Source organism: Bos javanicus, chromosome 19 (assembly GCF_032452875.1).
Source record: "Bos javanicus breed banteng chromosome 19, ARS-OSU_banteng_1.0, whole genome shotgun sequence".
NCBI lineage: Eukaryota > Metazoa > Chordata > Mammalia > Artiodactyla > Bovidae > Bos > Bos javanicus.
In genome coordinates this window covers 47,683,978-47,704,417 of record NC_083886.1, presented here as the reverse complement: position 1 = coordinate 47,704,417, position 20,440 = coordinate 47,683,978, and the positions used below count along the sequence as shown (strand labels likewise).

The following is a 20,440-nucleotide window of genomic DNA, read 5'->3' as shown; positions in this document are numbered from 1 at the left end:
ACACCACATGTCGAATCTGGACAAATGCACAGGGCGGGACGGAGACCACCGGGACCGACTGGGCTGGGCTGACACACGCTCACACATCCTCCTCCCTTTGCCTCTGACCACCAGCATCTGTGTCCTGCCCTGAGAGAGATCAGTTAGAGCCTCCTGCCTGGGATCAAACGCTGCTGACAACAGGCCTGGCTGTTAATGCCTTGTTCTTGTCACCAGCCCCTCCTCTCTTCTGGCCAGTGTCTCATTAGCTGGACATCATGGGGCAATCCCTGGCCAACACTGCTTTTATCTGTCCCCATAGAGGGCACTGGACAAGCCAGGCTCTGCCGCAAGGACCCAGTCAGGAGTTAGAGTCCTGGGTCAGAGTCCTGATTAATTTGCCAATTAGACAACTAGTTCAGAGAAGGCAATGGCACCCCACTCCAGTACTCTTGCCTGGAAAATCCCATGGATGGAGGAGCCCGGTAGGCTGAAGTCCATGGGGTCGCTAAGAGTCCAACACGACTAAGCGACTTCCCTTTCACTTTTCACTTTCATGCATTGGAGAAGGAAATGGCAACCCACTCCAGTGTTCTTGCCTGGAGAATCCCAGGGACGGGCACAGAGTCGGACTCAACTAAAGCGACTTAGCAGCAGCAGCAGACAACTAGTTAACTTATTTATTTGGCTGTATCAGATGTTAGTTGCGACACATAGGACCTTCTATCTTTCTTGAAGCCTGTGGGATTTTTTTTTAAGTTGCAACATGCAGGATCTTTAGCTGTGGCATGAGAACTCTTAGTTGTACGTGTGGGATCTAGTCCCCTGACCAGGGATCAAGCCCAAGCCCCTGTATTGGGAGCGCGGAGTCTTAGCCACTGGACCACCAGGGAAGTCCCCTTAGTTAACTTCTTTATATTTCAGTTTTCCCATCTGTAAAATGGGGCTGCTAATATAACCTGTGACTGTGAGGATTAAATGAGTTAATACAGGTGATAATGCTTAGAGCAGTGCCTAGCTCAGAGCAAGTGCTCAAAATCCTTAAACTTGATTGAACCAGTATGACTGGTGCACCCCACCAAGGTCAACTGTGGAAGAATTATAAACAGAAAATACCAAGAAATGAAGAAAATTGTGAGATACTCCTCGGGTGAGGGAGACCCCACTCTGAACTGGTGCGAGTGAGCGGTGGCTTTGGTTTATGGCAGAAGGCAGCCAGGCAGGGCTGTGGAATGAGAGAAAGAAAAAGAGTGTGTCTGAGGTTTTCATCACTCTTCTCTGCAATTTCTTGGGACAGTGATGCGACATCACTTTCAGGATTCAAACTGCTGGTTCACACAACAATGTGAGTGCCACTGAACTATATGTTAAATACGGTTAAAATAGTGTTTTCAGGACTTCTCTGGTGGTCTAGTGGTTAAGAACCCACCTTCCAATGCAGGGGACATGGGTTCAATCCCTGGTCCAGAAATTAAGATTCTATCTGCATTTGGACAACTAGGGAACCCACATGCTCCAGAGCCCTCGCATCGCAACCAGAGAGATGCCCGAGAGCCCCAACTAAGACCAATAAATTTTTTTTTAAATAATATGTTTTATATTATGTGACTTTTACTACAATAAAAACATTTTTTAAAATCAATGCTATTTTATGTTATAATTCTTAAAGTGGGAGATGGGTTCATGGTTACTGGTTTTATGCTTCATAACTTACATAAACATTACACATATTCTAAGTATCAAATACTTCAAAAGCAATATATTTAAAAATAAAAAAGTTATCAATGAACTTTTTGTGCCCTGGAGCATTAAAATCTATCCTTCTACCTATCACTTTGTGGGAAACTTTCAGAGTGGATGGATAGATAAATGCACTATTTTGATTTGGCCGTTAGTTTAGGGAGTGTACACAAATATCAAAAGTTATCAAACTGTACAAATTAATGTATGTGCCTATTCTTGTATGTCAATGATTCCCCAACAAAATTCTGTAAAACAAACAAACAAAAAATACTGATCCCGGTGCTGGTAAGGGTACCATTGGGGCATTGAAGATGCACTGTGCTTATGAGGAGCCAATAAAAAACAGGAGGGGGAACTGAACTTTGGACAATTGTTTCCTCTCTGCATCCCCTCAACTCTCCAAGCAAATGAATTGCAATCTAAGAAGCACTTCCCCCTAAGGTTGCTTCTCCCGTGGGAGGTGGAGGGCAAAGGGTGATGTCTGCCATGAGGAGTTATTTTGTGGGGTTGGGTCTGGCTGACTTGGGAGTTTTGATGCCTGGGGTTCTCAGCCCTAGGACTCATCCACCCCTGACCCTCACCCCCTGAGCTAAATGGCACTGGTACACATTGTTGAACAGAGCAACCTATGTACCCACGGGCAAAATAACAAGACAGGTGAAGAGAACAACTAATTCAGATAGATACAACCCACTTGATGACAGATTGTCCTTTAAGTAGAAAGATGACCAGGACAGAACAAGATTTTAAAAGTAGGTTAATAAACATGTTAAAGGTGGTTCAAACAGTAAAGGATCTGCCTGCGATGCAGGAGACTCAGGTTCTATCCCTCGTTCAGGAAGATCCCCTGGAGAGGGGAATGATTTCCCTCTCCAGTGTTGCCTGGAGAGTTCTGTGGTCAGAGGAGCCTGGCGGGCTACAGTCCATGGGGTTGCAAAGAATTGCACGTGACTGATCGACTAACACTTTCACTTTCAAAACAGATAAAGGCAAATATTACCAATATGACACCAGAATGAAAAAACATAAAGAAGAATCAAACAGAAACATCACATATAGAAAAGTATAATAGTTGAAATAAGGAAAACAACTTTAATAAAATAAGCAATGTTAGGCATAAAAAATGAATAACTAAAATTGAGCACACAGTAGACCTGAAAATTAGCGGAACGGACACAGCTGGGAAATGTATTAGGGAACTGAAAGAGAATATATCCCAGAAGAAGAAAAGAAAGGCAAAGAAACGGAAAAGCTAAGAAATATGAGGGATAGAAGCAGTAGTGCTTCGTGGTTAGAAGAGCAATCAAGCTAAGTATACATCCGAAAAAAACCTCACATAAGCTCATAACGGACATGAACAGGATATTCACCTTACCGTGATTTGTGGTGGCAGGACTTGGAAGCAATCTGGGTCTCTGTCACTGGGAATCCCTGGGTAAGAGGCACAGGCACCATGAAAGAGTGTGTAGCAGTTAGAAGCAAAGGATTAGATGCACACACGAAAGAAACATAGTGATAAGTGAGAAACTGAGTGAGATATAAGCCATGATAACACTTCTATAAATTAAAAAATATATGCATATATATATATGCACTACCATGTGTAAAATAGATAGCTAGTGGGAAGTTTCTTTGTAGCACAGGGAGCTCAGCTCAGTGCTCTGTGATGGTCCCGATGGTTGGGATGGGGTAGGGTGGGTTGGGATGGGAACGAGGCTCAAAAGGAGGTGGATATGTGTATACATATATCTGATTCACTCTGTTGAACAGCAAAAACTAACACAACATTGTAAAGCAATTATACTCCAATAAGAAAAAAGAAGTAGAGAAAATAATTAAAATTGGGAAAAAAATGTGCATACAATCTTACTGATATCATATTGGTTATAAAGGAGCTAAAGTGAAGCTTCAAAGAAAGAAAATGCTTATTTGCAAATTAACTAGACAGAGATGAGAATTTATGCTAAAATTGAAATTTCTCATGGTGCAAATTAGTGAAAAGTTTTATAACATAAATAGGTGGGAAATTTTCATTGTAATCAATAGTATTATGTAAATTGGCTGCAAAAACAACAAGAAAGTTTAAATGTTGATATTAATACATCTTAGAGTTGCTTTTCAATTTATGCAATATCTCTTTGAATTTCATGTAAATAATACTGATTGACAGGAAAATTGGTAAATTTACTTATCTTGGACATATCTTGGGCTTCCCTGGTGACTCAGAGGGTAAAGCATCTGCCTGCAATGCAGGAGACCCACGTTTGTTCCCTGGGTCGGGAAGATCCCCTGGAGAAGGAAATGGCAACCCACTCCAGTATTCTTGCCTGGAGAATCCCATGGATGGAGGAACTTGGTGGGCTACAGTCCACAGGGTTGCAAAGGGTTGGACACAACTGAGCAACTTCACTTTCATTTTACTTTTTCACTTTCAGAGTTGCTTTTCAATTTATGCAGTATCTCTTTGAATTTCATGTGAATAATACTGATTGACAGGAGAGTTGGTAAATGTACTTATCTTGGACATAGTTTTGAAAGTGATACATGCTTTTGCTTCAAAGTTAAATCAATTCTAAAATGAAGCAATTTTGTCAATTTGGATGCAGATATTAAAAGAAAGTGATTTTTTTGGGTATTTGATTCAGTTACTGGAAAATGTTAAAGCATGCTTGGAACAACTCATGTACATGAATCTACTTTTCAACTGTGAATTTTATGGTCTAAAAACAGTTCAAGTATTTCTGATGAAAATTTAGCATCCAAATTGAGGTACACTGTAAAACACAGTGGATTTTGAAGACAAAAAAGAATGTAATATATCTCATTAGTAATTTTTATATTGACTACATCTTGAGATACAATTTTGGGTACAGTGGGTGGAATAAAATACATAAAAGAGTTTAAAATACTAGAAGCATTACCTATTATTCAAGAACACACATAAAAGAAACACACATTAAAAATATCTGATGGTTGCCTAACGCTGTAATGCTGAGTGTAGGTTAGATGGAAGGGGTAATGAGATAAGAGGGAATAAATAATCGATTAAACAAAGAGGCCTTATATGAACCCTTGATGAAAGAAGGCTATAAGTCAAGGAGAGTGATTAACCCTGTCCTCTGTATAGATTCCTTGCCACCAAGGAAAGAGAAAAAAAGCGATGAGTCACCTGAAGTCTCAGCGACTCTTAAGGCCCAGACCACCTGAGGTAAAAGCAGAAAACAAGTAGAAAGGAGCCTAAAATCAAAATTTCAAGGAGTACGGTAGCACCGGCTCTCAGAGCACTTAAATCGTTTTCTCAAACTTCATTTCCTCGGCTATTCTAGGTCAGATGGAAAATGCTACATATGCTTGACCTCACTACTCAATAGTCGGCCTCAATGGTTGAAGCTAATTTCTGTGCAGGTCAAAGCAGTGCCGCCTAGTGGCGCATCTGTGAACTGCACTGCGGGAGAAGGCCGCCGGGAGGGGCCCAGAAACAGGTGGGTGAGAGTCAGCCTAAGGACCAAAAGCAGTGTCCAGGACAGCTGGTGTTTGGCAAGGCGACTTATAGAAGAAACGCAGCAAAGGGCAAGTTGGAATTCTCACCAGTCATCCGAACTGTGTTCTCCCAGACATCCTGACAGCTGCAAGGGACTTTAGAGGTCCAGAGGAAAGGGGATGACTTGCCCAAGGTCACACTGTAAGTCATGGCAGACGTGGGACAAGAAGCTAGGACACTACTCTGTAGCAATGGTAGGAGCTGAAATTGCTGATAGGGATTCCCTATAGGGGAGGCCTGCTGCCCCCACTCTGGGGAGCATGGAAGCAAGAAGGCATCAGCGGAAGAGCTGGCCTGGCACCCAGAGTATGGATGGCTCTAAGTAAGGAAGAAGCGACTCAGACTCCTAGCAGGCACTTATTCTCAGCATGTGCTTTCAGTGCTAAAGATGATTCTCTTTTCTCAGTTTCCCTTTACACCAACACCAGTTTCTTCTTTTACTTCTTGAATTCTGACTTCCTCCCTAGCTTCATCGACCACTGGTCTGTGGCTAGATCTGTGTGGTCTTAGATACCTCGAGGCCTTCTCAGCTGTACTTACAACACTGAAGTTGTCACTGAACCTCTTTTCCTTCATCTCCTTTATCCAGACTACTCTTATTTACTCATTCAACACTTAATGAACACCCACAGTAGACAGGTACTTTGACTAAGATGAGTAAGAGGCCATCCCTGGCCCCAGGGAGCTCACTGTCTGTTGTTACTCAGTTGCTAAGTCATGTCCAAATCTTTGCAACCTCATGGACTGCAGCATGCCAAGCTCCCCTGTCCTACATTGTCTCCTGGAGTTTGCTCAAATTCATGTCATTCAGTCAGTGATGCTTATCTAACCATCTCATCCTCTGCCACCAGCCCCCCCCCCTTTTCTTTTGATATAGAGGATACAGATGTATAAATCAATACAGTTTTAATATAATGATAAATAGCCTCACTAAGTTTCATAAGGTGTAACATAACCCCCCAAAAGAAACCACTTAGAATCCTACCTGAAAAATATCTCAAGTCCCAGTTTCCTTCCTAAATTGTTCAAGCTTCACATTTTCAATTGACCTTTGGACATTTCTCACCAGAGGCACTTCAAACTCAGTATGTTTTAAACCTAGCTAATCACCCATCTCCCAAATCACATATTTGTGACACAGAAACAGATAAACAATAATAACGTCTACTTAAGACAACTATGGTGTATACTCAAGACTGGAATCAATCAAGTCTGTGTTTAAACCATTGCTGTGCAATTTATTTAGAGAAAAATGAAAGCCTTCCTAGAACTTAGAAAAGGGAGAAACAAAGAATCTATTATCTGGTTGGTGTCCTCTCCAAATGATACAGGTAATTTTTGTCTAGCACGTGTGCCCAGTCGTATCTGACTCTTTGAGACCCCGTGGACTGTAGCACACCAAGCTTCTCTGTCCATTAAATTCTTCAGGCATGAATACTGGAGTGGGTTGCCATCTCATACTTCAGGGGATCTTCCCAACCAAGGGATCGAACCGCATCGCTTGTGTCTCCTGCATTGGCAGGCGGATTCTTCACCACCGCACCACCTAGTAGTCACACACATATGCCCCTTCTGAGGAAAAGGAGATAATAGCCAGTAAGATCATCCAATTCATTCTTTTGGTTCAAAGTCTTTACTCATCAAGCTGCCTTCTGGTTAGACTCTTAATGCCCTAAGAAGAAGGAATTAGATAAGAATATTTCTCACTATAAATGAGTAACTCAGAACCATTTCCATTTCCATCAACCACCTAGGATCCTACCATAATAGAAACTGAAGTTGCCTACACTCCCTAGGAGCCTCTTTGCTGCATCCCCAGCCCCTACTCTCTTCTCCAATTCACATAATCCTCAGCTGTTAACATAATCTTTCTCTGATTCCATTTTCATGAGGTCATTCCCCAGCTCTGTCACCCCTGGCAGCTCTCTTGGTCTATTTTATCAGTCTAAAGTCATCAGCCTGGAACCTAGAGCTTATCAACTGTCCCCAACATCGCCATTTCAACCAAACTTACATAGCCCTCACTCCAGACAAGTTAATTTGCCTGCCATTTATCGCTTTCCCTTTGAGTCTGCAGAGCTTACCTCAACCAAGACGCATATCCTGATGAATCTCAACACTTCAGACACTGCCTTGACTTTGAATACCTCAAGAACATGTGGACAAGGCCAGCATATAGAGGGACAAGGCCCTGTATATCCAGAGAAGGGAAAGTGTTAGTTGCTGAGTTGTGTGCAACTCTTTGCAACCCCATGGATGTAGTCTTCCAGGCTTCTCGGTCCATGGAATTCTCCAGGCAAGAATTCTGGAGTGGGGGGTGCCATTCTCTTCTCTAGGGGATCTTCCCGACCCAGGCATCGAACCCCAGTCTCCTGCATTGCAGGTGGATTCTTTACTGTCTGAGCCACCAGGGAAGCCCAATGTCCAGAGTGGGGGAGTCAAAAAAGCATCAAGGGGGTCTTCCTTGACTATTCAGTGGTTAAGACTTCGCCTTCCAACTCAGCGGGTGCGTGTTCAGTCCCTAGTCAGGGAGCTCAGATCCCACATGCCTCAGCACCCCAAAAAACTTAAAAAGCAGAGAAGCAATATTGTAAAAAAACTTAGTAAAGACTTGAAAATGGTCCACATTAAAAAAAAATTTTTTTTAAAGCATCACGGGACTTCCCTGGAGGGTCAGTGGTTAAGAATCTATGCTTCCCCTGCAGGGGGTGCAATCACTGGTCTGGGAACTAAAGATCCCACGTGCCGCTTGGTGGAGCCAAAAAAAAAAAAAAAGAAAGCATCAAATTATGACCAGTAAGAGATAAATTAAGTGGTCAAGCCATTTAATTATCAGATATAAAAAAATGTTTATAGATTTATAATATTTTAAAATCTGTTCATATTTGTACAGGGCACTTTGCTAGGTGATGGGAATATCATGAGAAGCCAAAGTCCCTGCCTTCATGGAACTTATTGTCGTTGTTCAGTCTCCCAGTCATGTCTGACTCTTTGCAACCCCATGGACTGCAGCACGCCAGGCCTCCCTGTCCCTCACCATCTCCCTGAGTTTGCCTAAGTTAATGTTCATTGCATGGGTGATGCCGTCCAGCCATCTCATCCTCTGACACCCTCTTATCCTTCTGCTCTTGATCTTTCCCAGCATCTGGGACTTTTCAATGAGTCGTGTATTCGCATCAGATGACCAAAATACTGGAGCGTCAGCTTCAGCATCAGTCCTTCCAGTGAATATTCAGGGTTGATCTCCCTTAAGATTGACTGGTTTGACCTCCTCGCTGTCCAAGGGACTTTCAGGAGTCTTCTCTAGCACCACAGTTTGAAGGCATCAATTCTTCGGCATTCTGCCTTCTTTATAGTCCAGCTCTCACAACTGTACTTGACCACTGGGAAGACCAGAGCCTTGACTATATGAACTTTTGTCAGCAAAGTAATGTCTCTGCTTTTCAACACACAGTCTAGGTTTATCATCGCTCTCCTGTCAAGAAGCAATCATCTTTTGATTTCATGGCTGCAGTCACCATCCACAGTGATTTTGGAGCCCAAGAAGAGAAAATCTGTCACTACTTCCATCTCTCCCCCTTCCATTTGCCATGCAGTAATGGGGCTGCCTGCCATGATCTTAGTTTTTTCATATTTAGTCTTAAGCTGGCTCTTTCACTGTTCTCCTCCATCCTCATCAAGAGGTTCTTTAGTTTCTCTTTGTTTCTTCGCTTTCTGCCATTAGAGTGGTATCATCTGCATATCTGACATTATTTCTCCTGCCTATCTTGATTCCAGCTTGTAACTCACCCAGCCCAGCATTTTTCATGTGCTCAGTGTGTAAGTTAAACAAACAGGGTGACAGCAGACAGCCCTGACGTACTCCTTTCTCGATCTTGAAACAATTAGTCATTCCGTGTGTGTGTGTTAGTTGCTTAGTCGTGTCTGACTCTTTGCAACCCCATAGACTGTAGCTCACCAGGCCCCTCTGTCCATGGGATTCTTCAGGCAAGAACACTGGAGTGGGTTGCCATTTCCTTCTCCAAAAGGAACTATAGAAAGAAAGAAAGTGAAGTCGCTCAGTCGTGTCCGACTCTTTGCGATCCCATGGACTATAGCCTACCAGGCTCCTCCATCCATGGAATTTTCCAGGCAAGAGTACTGGAGTGGATTGCCATTGCCTTCTCCAGGGGATCTTCCTGACCCGGGGATCAAACCCAGGTCTGCATTGCAGGCAGACGCTTTACCATCTGAGCTACCAGAGCAACTAAAGCCTAGGAAATTACTGAGCTCACATGCTCCAGAGCCTGTACCAGAGCTAGACAGTCTGTGTACTGCAACGGAAGATCCCATGTGATGCAATGAAGATCCTGCATGCCAAAACTGAGCCTCAAATGCAGCCAAATATATATATAGATATACATATCTATATATATATTAAAGTGCTAGCAAATCTGGTTTCTGGTAAGAGCTCTTTTCCTAACTTCGTAGATGGCTGCCTTCTATGTCCTCATAAGACCTTTCCATGGTGCATGAACATACACAGGGGAGAATGGTAGAGAGAGAGAGTGAGCTCTCAGGTGTCTCTTCTTAAAAAGGATTAGGATGCTAATCCTATTGGATCAGGGCCCCACTTTTATGAACTCATTAACCTTAGATGTCTCCTCTGCAAACACAGCCACACCAGGGGTTAGGGTTTCAACATATGAATTGGGAGTGGGGGAAACACAAATATTCCATACATAACACCAATCAATAAACAAAAATTAATAATATGAACAGAATGAGTTTATTCTACTTATTCACTAAACAAATAAAAAAATGGATACCCATCTTCTGCAGGCATACTGGGCTTCCCTGGTGACTCAGTGGTAAGGAATCCGCCTGCCAATGCATAAGATTCGTATTCAATCCTTGAGTTGGGAAGATACCTTGGAGTAGGAAATGGCAACCCACTCCAGCATTCTTGCCTGGAAAGAATGCCCCTATGGACAGAGGACACTGGCAAGCTCCAGTCCATGGGGTCAAAAAAGAGTTGGACATGACTAAGAGACTAAACAGCAACAACAACAACACAGACATACCTCATTTTATTACACTTTGCTTTGTTACACTTCACAGATATTGTGTTTTCTACTAATTGAAAGTTCATGGCAATCCTGCATCAAGAAAATCTATTGGCACCATTTTTCCAACAGCATTTATTCATTTTATGCCACATTTTTGGTAACTCTCACAATAGTTCAAATTTTTCATTATTAATATACTTGTTATGGTGATCTATCTGGGGGCTTCCAGGTGGCACCAGTGGTAAAGAATCTCCCTGCCAATGTGAGAGATGTGGGTTCAATCCCTGGGTTGGGAAGATCCTCTGGAGGAAGGCATGGCAACACACTCCAGTATTCTTGCCTGGAGAATTCCATGGACAGAGGAGCCTGGCGGGCTACAGTCCATAGGGTTGCAAAGAGTCGGACACGACTGAAGCAACTTAGTACACACAGACATGGTGATCTGTGAGCCGTGATCTTTGCTGTTGCTACTATTACTTGCTGAAGTATTTTTAAACTAAGGTATGTACATTTTTAAACATAATACTATTGCAGATTTAATAGTCTATAGTATACTATAACTTTTATATGTACTGCTGCTGCTGCTGCTAAGTCGCTTCAGTTGTGTCCGACTCTTCGCGACCCCATAGATGGCAGCTCACCAGTCTCCGCCGTCCTTGGGATTCTCTAGGCAAAATCACTGGAGTGGGTTGCCATTTCCTTCTCCAATGCATGAAAGTGAAAAGTGAAAGTGAAGTCACTCAGTTGTGCCCAACTCTTAGTGACCCCATGGACTGCAGCCTACCAGGCTCCTCCGTCCATGGGATTTTCCAGGCAAGAGTACTGGAGTGGGGTGCCATTGCCTTCTCCATTATATATACTGGGAGCCCTAAAAATTCATGTGACTTGCTTTGATATTTGCTTTATTTGATGGTCTGGATTAGAACTCACAATGTCTCTAAGGTTTGCCTGTACCTGATACTATACTAAGTGTGGAGAATACATCCTGGAATAGGCAAACAGGGCTTCTTTCCTCACGAAGCTTATGGGTTAGATAGGAAGAGGACAATTAAACAAGTTATCACAGTAAAAGGTGATAGGAGTAATGACAAGTACGTTAGCACTGAAGGAAAAGCAGGGATAGCCAAACTATCCCTGTATTCCAATAGGTCAGAAAAAAACTAAAGAAGTGAAATTTGGAGGATGGGTAGAGATAGCCAAGCAAAGAGTTGAACTAGAGTATCTGGACAGGGATAGCAATATATACAATGTTTCTGGGACAAGAAAGTGGGTTAAGAAGTTCCATGTAGCTAGTATGGTTAGTGGGGGGGGGGTAGGGCAGGGACTTTTCCCTCTATCCTCATAAGTTCAGTCTCTGGGGCCCTGCAAATTAAACCGACAAAAGACAGATTACCAGAATTTTAAAAACAAGATTTTATTTACACACGCAATGTGCATACACACAGGAGAATTCAGTGAAAAATAACTTAAAGTTAGAACCTGGGCCTTACCTATCATCTTAGCATAGATGATTCTCCACATTTGTGGAGAAGTAACAAGACAAAGAAATAGTGTTTGGGCTTCTAGGGGTGGTATATTATGGAAAGGTAATATATGGGGAAACTAATGGAAGATAAAGGTTATTTTAATAAGGTTTTTTGGTGCAGAACCAACTCAGTGCCAGCTCTGTTTCCAGTGATAATGGTTGCTTTCCTCTTTCTTTTACAAGAGAGGGGAGAGGAAACACCTTCACAAAGGAGAATTTATGTCTGCTTTTAGGCAGATGGGGGTGGGTGGGCAAAAATATCTATATTTGTTGCCTTGCTTTCAGTTCAGAATAATCTTCATGCCAAAGTGGTATTTTCTGATCTCCTTCACTGGAATATATAGTATAAGAGGGAAACAAGTGAGGTAAGGCTGAATAAGGAAGCAGAGACTAGACCTTGCATAGCCCTGTTAAGACTAGTTAAAGGTTTTGGACTATATCCTGAGAACAATGAGAAATCCTGAATTGGGGCATGTAAAAAGTTAATCAGGGGACTTCCCTGGTGTTCCAGTGGCTAAGACTTCATGCTCCCAATGCTAGGGATGCAGGTTCGATCCCCTGGTCATGGAACTAGATCCTACACACTGCAGCTAAGAGTTCACATGCCTCTGGAAACATATACTAACATATGTAAAACAGACAATCAGTAGGAACTTGCTGTATGACTTCGAGAACTCACACCAGGGCTCTGTGACAACCTAGAGGTGTGGGATGGGGTAGGAGGTGGGAGGGAAGCTCGTGGGAGGGAAGCTCATGTGAGAGGGAACATATGTATACCTACGGCTGATCCATGTTGATGTATGGCAGAAACCAACACAATATTGTAATTATGCTTCAATTAAAAATAAATAAAAAGAAAAAAAAGAGAGTTCACATACCTCAACTAAAGATCCCCCATGCCCCAACAAAGATCAAAGACCCCATGTGCCTCAACGAAGACCCGGTACAGACAAATAAATGTTTTAAAAAAAAAAAGTTAATCAACAGAAACGTCAATTAAAGTAGAGTTGGGAGACCAGAAGAGGGAGCTCTCACACCCCCAGACAATAAGAGAGTCCAATAGGAAGAAGAAAGACTTCCTCTTCTTTCCTGGCAAGAGCTCAGTCAATGAGAGACTGACACAACTCAGCCAAGGAAGAATCGTAGACTTTTTATTTATTATAGCCCTCCCAACTTCCTTTTCCCTGCCATGAAAGAGTTCTCCTTCTCCATTTTTTTGCTGGTGACTTGCATGTGGCTTACCATGGTTGCAGACCCTGCGCTTCTTCACTGTCCCAAATAAACCCATTTTTATGCTGAAGCAATAACTGGCAGTCTATTTGTTTTAGGTCAACAGTGGAGAGGCTTAAGGAGGAGAGTCCTGACATGATTACACTTGTTTTTGGAGGTAGGTGAGACTTGAGGCAGAAGAGACATGAAGGTAAATTTAGGAGGTAAAGTCAGTAGGGCTTTGAGACCAGACATTAGGGTTATTAAAGAAAAAGAGTGGTTTCAGGTTTGGGCAATGGAGAAACTGGGACAGATAATAATTCAAATAGAAGAGTGAGGAGTTCCATTCTGAACAAAGTACCTGTGAGACACCCAGAGATATCCAGCTGACAGCTAGGCATTTAGGCCTGGAGTTCTAAGAAGAGCCTGGCTGGAGATACAGCCTATGGAACAATTTTCAATTAAAAAAAAAAAAACTGAAACCATGAGAGTAAGTTCACCTTGGAAGAACATATAGAGTGAGAAGGCCTAGAACTGAACCCGTGAAGCATTCTGATATTAGAAGTTCTGTAAAGGAAACTGATAAGAAACAGAGCAGTAGAAAGAAAACCAGGAAACTGTGTGATCAGAGATGCCAAAGTAAAGGAATGATGTTTTTTAATGTAATACTAATGGCAACCCACTCCAGTGTTCTTGCCTGGAGAATCCCAGGGATGGGGGAGCCTGGTGGGCTGCCGTCTATGGGGTCGCACAGAGTCGGACACGACTGAAGTGACTTAGCAGCAGCAACATGGTATGTATTGTTTTTTTAAAAAAATATTTTTTCATCATGTATTTATTTGGTCGTCCTGAGTCTTAGCTGCAGCATGTGGGGTCTAACACCCTGCTCAGGGATTGAGCCAGGGCCCCTGCACTGGGAGCTCGGAGTCTGAGCCCCTGGACTACCAGAGAAGTCTCAAGGGGTTGATTTGATGACAAGGGGGAGCAAAGGTACGCGGGGTTGGGGGAGAGGGGCAGAGCCTCAGAGTAGGTAATACAAAGAGGATAAGAGGCAGTGTGCAGCAGGGACAAAAGAAGGGTACAGATAAGGAGGACTCAAGGAACTGAGAAGACTGAGCTTTCTTTGGGTTATCTCAGTGGGCCGTACCTTGGCTATGGTACCATGTCTAGCCTCTTGAATAGTTCCCTAAACCCTGATCTCGAATTCGATTGTACATGAAACAGAACAAGGGGCAGGCTAAGAAAAAGGAAAAATTATCATGTTTGGAATAATGCTTACTGTACTCTAAGTCCACTCGTCAGCTAAATACATGTGGATCGGGGTGATGGCACGATGTCCAAGTAGTTGCTGGATGGTGAGTTTAAGTAGGTCAATCAGGAACAGAAAAGGAAGTAAAAATGCTCTAAAAGAGTCCATCGAAGCACAACTTCAAACAATGTGGTCTTGCTGTGAATGAGCACAAAACCACAACAGATGTGTTAGCCCATGACCAACGGTCAGAAAAGAGATGCTCTTGTTCAGAAAAAAGAAAAAAAGGGTTTGGGGGGGCGAGGTGGGACTTTAGGCAAATTCTAAGCTTATGAGCCAGCGTGACAAACATCACAGAATCTCTAAATGCTGAGTCTAGACACACATTTTCATACACACAAAAATCAGCTTTATATATCCTGTGTTGTAAGTTTCTACACTGAAATTTACAAGAATCAAATGCTCAGGTACATGACTTGGAAGCCTGTTGTGTGAAAAAGTGCTGTGTGTGTGTGTAAAATGACCAAAAGCTTAGCAGGATCAGAGTCATGTAAATAAAACTTTAGCCCACTTTAATAGAAGTCATCCAGATAATAAAAGCGTGAGTTCTATTGTATTCTGAATTCACTGGAATAAATCTGGAGTGCTGCAGTCAGTTAAAGCAGCACATTTTAAGAGTAATATTGTGTCACATTTTAGGAGTAATTCCCACACACACACACACATACACTTTCTTTCCATTCCCCTACCAGATTCTCTCATCTGGCATCTCAAACCTGGTAGCATGTTTTCAAAGATGATCAGTCCTTCCCACGGCACACGCCCTTTGCAGTGTCACTTTGCCACTCTTCCCATCTACAGGTGGACTCTTATTTCTCCTCCAGTTGAATCCAGTCGGCCTGTCTTCATGTGACCAACTAGAAGTGATGGAACTTGACTTACAGAGCTGGGCCTTAAGGGGCCTCACAGCTTCTGTTTTTGCCTTCTTGGTTGCCAGGTGCCAAGTCAAGAAGTTAGGGTCAGACGACTGACTGATGTGAAGTCATGTGGAAGAGAAATAAGGCACTCAGCCAACAACCAGCACCAAGGCCCCAAACATGTGAGTGAAGCCATCTTGGATCTTACAGTCCTAATCAAGCCAATGATGGTAATAATCTGTACCTGTGCTATCCAGTATGGGAATCATTAGCTACATGTCTCTACTGAGTCCCTGGAATGGGGCTAGGGCATCTGAAGAGCTTCATTTTAAATTTTACTTGATTTTAACTAAACTTTAGCTAGTGACTACCATACTGGACACTGCCGCTGCTGCTGCTAAGTCGCTTCAGTCGTGTCCGACTCTGTGGGACCCCAGAGACGGCAACCCACCTGGCTCCCCCGTCCCTGGGATTCTCCAGGCAAGAACACTGGAGTGGGTTGCCATTTCCTTCTCCAATGCATGAAAGTGAAAAGTGAAAGTGAAGTCGCTCAGTCATGTCCGACTCTTCACCACCCCATGGACTGCAGCCTACCAGGTTCCTCCGTTCATGGGATTTTCTAGGCAAGAGTACTGGAGTGGGGGTGCCATTGTCTTCTCCATACTGGACACTATTCCCACCCTAATTCACCCAGCCCAACACTGCTAACAGAACAAGGCACAGGGCAGCATAAGATCACCTTACCCTTTCTGGGGCTACAAGCACACAAGCAGTGACTAGAGATGGCCGCCAGTAAAGGCTATAGCTCTGTCAACAAAACAAAACACCCACGCCCCACCCCCCTCACAGCAACACCCAAAGGAAGGGAGTGACCCATTCTAAACTGATTTCATCTACATAAAATGTTAGAACCAGAAAGAGAAATATCCACACAAATGGAATATACTATTGAGAAAAACAGTCTTTGCAATACTTTTAAAATTGAAGTCCCACATCTAGCCTAGAAATGCCCTGATGAGGAAGTCAACCTTCAAAAAGTGTTTTCTTCAACCTTATGGATAGGGAAGGGAAAAGGGAGGGAAAGAAAGGTAAACTAAGAACATGAGGTTAATAGATACAAACTACCATACATGACATAGATAAGCAACTAGGATTTACCATACAGCACAGGGAACTATAAAAAGTATCTTGCATAACCTACAGTGCAAAAATAATCTGAAAAAATACATTTCTGAATCCCTTCGCTATACACCTGAAAATAACACAATATTGTAAATCAACTATACTTCAATTTTAAAAATACTGCAAAGACTGTTTTTCTCATCTACCAAAAACTAAAATTTTAATAGTTCCCTGTTCACACACTTTAGGGGGAGAGGTAATAGGAAGTAAATTTGAGAGCCTCCTACGTGTGTTGGAGAAGGAAATGGCAACCCACTCCAGTACTCTTGCTTGGAAAATCCCATGGACAGAGGAGCCTGGTAGGCTACAGTCCATGGGGTTGCAAAGAGTTGGATACGACTGAGCGACTTCACTCACTCACTCACTATGTGTGTTAGACAGTCACATACATTAATGCATTTCGTCCTCTTATGGTTGTTTTTATACTAAAGAAATACAAGTTCAGTGAGGTTGTGACTTTCCTAAGGACCTAAAGCTAATAGTGCCAGAGATAAAATTGAAATCCAACCTCCCGATTTCCCAATACGTCACAATGCCTCTCCTATCAAGAGTAAACATTTCTGCCCTGTTTCTGAGATTTTCCATGATCTGGCGACCTAAATAATCACTTCACTTTGACTTTTCACTTTCATGCATTGGAGAAGGAAATGGCAACCCACTCCAGTGTTCTTGCCTGGAGAATCCCAGGGACAGCAGAGTCTGTGTCGCACAGACTCGTACACAACTGAAGCGACTTAGCAGCAGCAGTTAATGTCGCATCTCTTACCAGATTGATCTCATTCTGCTCCCTTTCACTTTCTCCTTTCTTTTCTTCTAATTCTACCTATCCTTCAAAATCTGGCTTACATCTAAAACTTTTCTCATCTTCAGTTCAGTCCCTCAGTTGTGTTCAACTCTTTGTGACCCCATGGACTGCAGCAAGCCAGGCTTCCCTGTTCCTCAATTCCTGGAGCTTGCTCAAACTCGTGCCCATTGAGTCGGTGATGCCATCCAGCCATCTCATCCTATGTCATAGCCTTCTCCTCCTGCCTTCAATCTTTTCCAGCACCAGGGTCTTTTCAAATGAGCCAGTTCTTCAAATCAGGTGGCCAAAGTATTGGAGTTTCAGCTTTAGCATCAGTCCTTCCAATGAATATTCAGGACTGATTTCCTTAAGGATGGACTGGTTAGATCTCCTTGTAGTCCAAGGGACTCTCATTAGTCTTCTCCAACAGCACTGTTCAAAAGCATCAATTCTTCCAGGCTCAACTCTCTTTGTGGTCCAACTCTCACATCCATACATGACCACTGGAAAAACCATAGCTTTGACAAGATGGACCTTTGTTGGCAAAGTAATGTCTCTGCTTTTCAATACGCTATCTAGGTTGGTCATAGCGGTGCTTCCAAGGAGCAAGCATCTTTTAATTTCATGACTGCAATCACCATCTGCAGTGATTTTGGAGCCCCCCAAAATAAGGTCTCTCTCTGAGAGACTTTCTCATCTTAATGCTAATTAATTTCCCTTTCCTCTCTTCTGGATTTTTACATCACTTATAATGGGCATCACATAATATAACATTCTTTGTTACATTCGGTTCAGTTCAGTCGCTCAGTCGTGTCCGACTCTTTGCGACCCCATGAATCACAGCAGCCAGGCCTCCCTGTCCATCACCAACTCCCGGAGTTCACTCAGACTCACGTCCATCGAGTCAGTGGTGCCATCCAGCCATTTCATCTTCTGGCGTCCCCTTCTCCTCCTGCCCCCAATCCCTCCCTGCATCAGAGTCTTTTCCAATGAGTCAACTCTTCGCATGAGGTGGCCAAAGTACTGGAGTTTCAGCTTTAGCATCACTCCTTCCAAAGAAATCCCAAGGCTGATCTCCTTCAGAATGGACTGGTTGGATCTCCTTGCAGTCCAAGGGACTCTCAAGAGTCTTCTCCAACACCACAGTTCAAAAGCATCAATTCTTCGGCGCTCAGCTCTCTTCACAGTCCAACTCTCACATCCATACATGACCACAGGAAAAACCATAGCCTTGACTAGATGGACCTTTGTTGGCAAAGTAATGTCTCTGCTTTTCAATATGCTATCTAGGTTGGTTATAACTTTCCTTCTTTGTTACATAACTTCTCCGTTAAACAGACCGTAATCTGAGGACAGGGGTCAAATTGAATCTTTAAATAGTGGCAGTCTTTCCAATTTCCTATTTCCCTTTGAGGCATGATTAAGAGTTCAGGAATGGATAAACGACCTAAACTTAACAGACAGATTACCTCTTGATTAATTAAAATCAGCCCCAAACTCTAGAGTTTAACCCTCTGCTTAATCCACCGCGCACCAATTAATCCAGCAAGCTTGAACCGCAAACCAAGATTGAAGCCCGGCCACGTAACGCTGCCGGCGGACTCCCGCACGCCACGCCCAGCCTATTGGTTACCGATTGGGCGTGCCCCTGCCCAAGAGCCGACGGGGCGTGGCGTGCGTGAGTGAAGGCGTGACCGAGAAGAGGAACATACGCTTTGGATCACGCTCGGTCGTCTCCGGTACTCCTCGACAACTTCCGGCAACGGTGTTCTCCTCCGCCGATTCACCTCGGGTATTTCCGGTCTCCTTCGGGCCTTTCCGTCTGGCTCCCGCGCGCGTCTCTCCACTTCGGGCTTTTCCGTGTCCCGCTCGGAGGTACTCGGCTCTCGCTCGGCCTCCCCCATCCCCCGGTAACGGTCGCTGGTGAGTTTAAATGAGCCGGGGCTGGCCGGGCCGGAGTCGCTACGGGGGGGGCCTGAGGCACTGCAGAAAGTGGGCCTGAACCTCCAGGATGACGGTGCTGCAGGAACCCGTCCAGGTAATGGTAACCCTCTTCCCTGAGGCTTGGCTCGCAGCCTCGGTCGGGAAGCGGCGTATGGCCACTTCGCGGCCTGCTGCGGCCTAGGCCCGGCTGCTTCTCCCGCCTCACCTCACGCCGGCTCCTGCCTGTCTTCTCGTCAGTTCCGAGGCCTTGCCCGCAGCCTCAGCCGCGTTCCCTCTGGCCCTACGTTACTTCTTCCCCGGGTGTGAGCGGAGTTCGGCGATAATCCCTCCTTTTCCCTCCGGGCCAATGTCGGGCGAGCCCCTCCTGTCAGCCCAGGGGCTGGGCCCGGGCCGGGGTGAGCGATGAGGGGCCGAAAACTCGCCCCAGGTGCTCTCTTGCCCAAGGATGGTTGGGACGCACGTTTGATCAGCGCCTGTATGATCTTCATAATGGTGGAGCAAGTTTGCGGGGCGAGTGTTGGTTTTGTTTTTGTTTTCTAGGAGAAAGTGGAGGGAGGGTGGGATCGGGGTTTTTAATACTGATTTCTGTTTTGGTGACAAACTGTCTAGCCCACGTTGCTTTTCCTCGCTCACTCAGTTTCCCTCCGGACAATGATCTGCGAAGAGAACCCCGAGGCCCAGTGCAGAGGCGAAGCACCTATACAAGGGGAGGGGGTGGAAACAGCAAATTGGTTTTTTTCCATGACCTGTGATGGGTATCATGAGTGCTTTACTGTGCATGTTTATAAGGCGTTCAGGAAATGAAAGACGTATCATGGTTTTTCCATCCATACTACACCAAGGTTTGCTTTGACGCACAGTGCTCTGTTGGCATGTAAGAAACCCTATTGGATTTTCAGGGTGTGATGCGGTGCCAAGTCATTTCCCCCTCCTGCCATCTGAAGAAACTAAATCTTTTGTCCCCTGGTGAGGGACCAGGTCTGGGAGACTTTCTACCCTGTCCTATGATCTTTGACTTGATTAGAAGAGTTGACCTCTATCAACTGATGTCATTGAGTCATGCACTTTATTTTGAAAGCAAACCGATTTTAGAAATTGCTTCCTGTTGCTCTTAAAGACCCGTGATATCAAATAGTAAAATATTTTAATACATCACTCCTTCCATATTTCTTCAGTTTTTTCCATCACGGGATGAAATACCAATTTCTCCTAGTTGGCTCTTTCTCTAGCTGTTTACATATAGCAGCTATTAATTTTTTAATTTAGTGTGGGATTCTGTCTTCTGTACAGAATTGTACAAACAGTTCTGTTTGTACATT

The 20,440-nt window shown here is 43.9% G+C and overlaps 2 protein-coding genes across 11 annotated transcripts in view; one reads left to right on the top strand and one right to left on the bottom strand.

The window, feature by feature from the left end:
* MYL4 (myosin light chain 4) overlaps window positions 1-20,049 on the bottom strand; it is a 38,328-nt gene extending 18,279 nt beyond the window's left edge. Inside the window, exon 1 of one of the 3 annotated variants that reach the window (XM_061392247.1) lies at window positions 19,327-20,049. The gene's annotated coding sequence lies outside the window, so the exon portion shown is untranslated. Of the gene's footprint in view, window positions 1-3,097; window positions 3,160-18,889; window positions 18,972-19,326 lie in introns of those variants that run through there. The other 2 variants (XM_061392246.1, XM_061392245.1) reach the window with 2 other exon arrangements.
* CDC27 (cell division cycle 27) overlaps window positions 18,983-20,440 on the top strand; it is a 57,929-nt gene continuing 56,471 nt past the window's right edge. For 2 of the 8 annotated variants that reach the window (XM_061392242.1, XM_061392241.1), the window contains exon 1: window positions 19,063-19,215. In XM_061392242.1, coding sequence (XP_061248226.1) covers window positions 19,189-19,215 — 27 coding nt within the window. In that variant the 5' untranslated portion in view covers window positions 19,063-19,188. Of the gene's footprint in view, window positions 19,216-20,440 lie in introns of all 8 variants that reach the window. The other 6 variants (XM_061392235.1, XM_061392234.1, XM_061392238.1 and 3 more) reach the window with 5 other exon arrangements.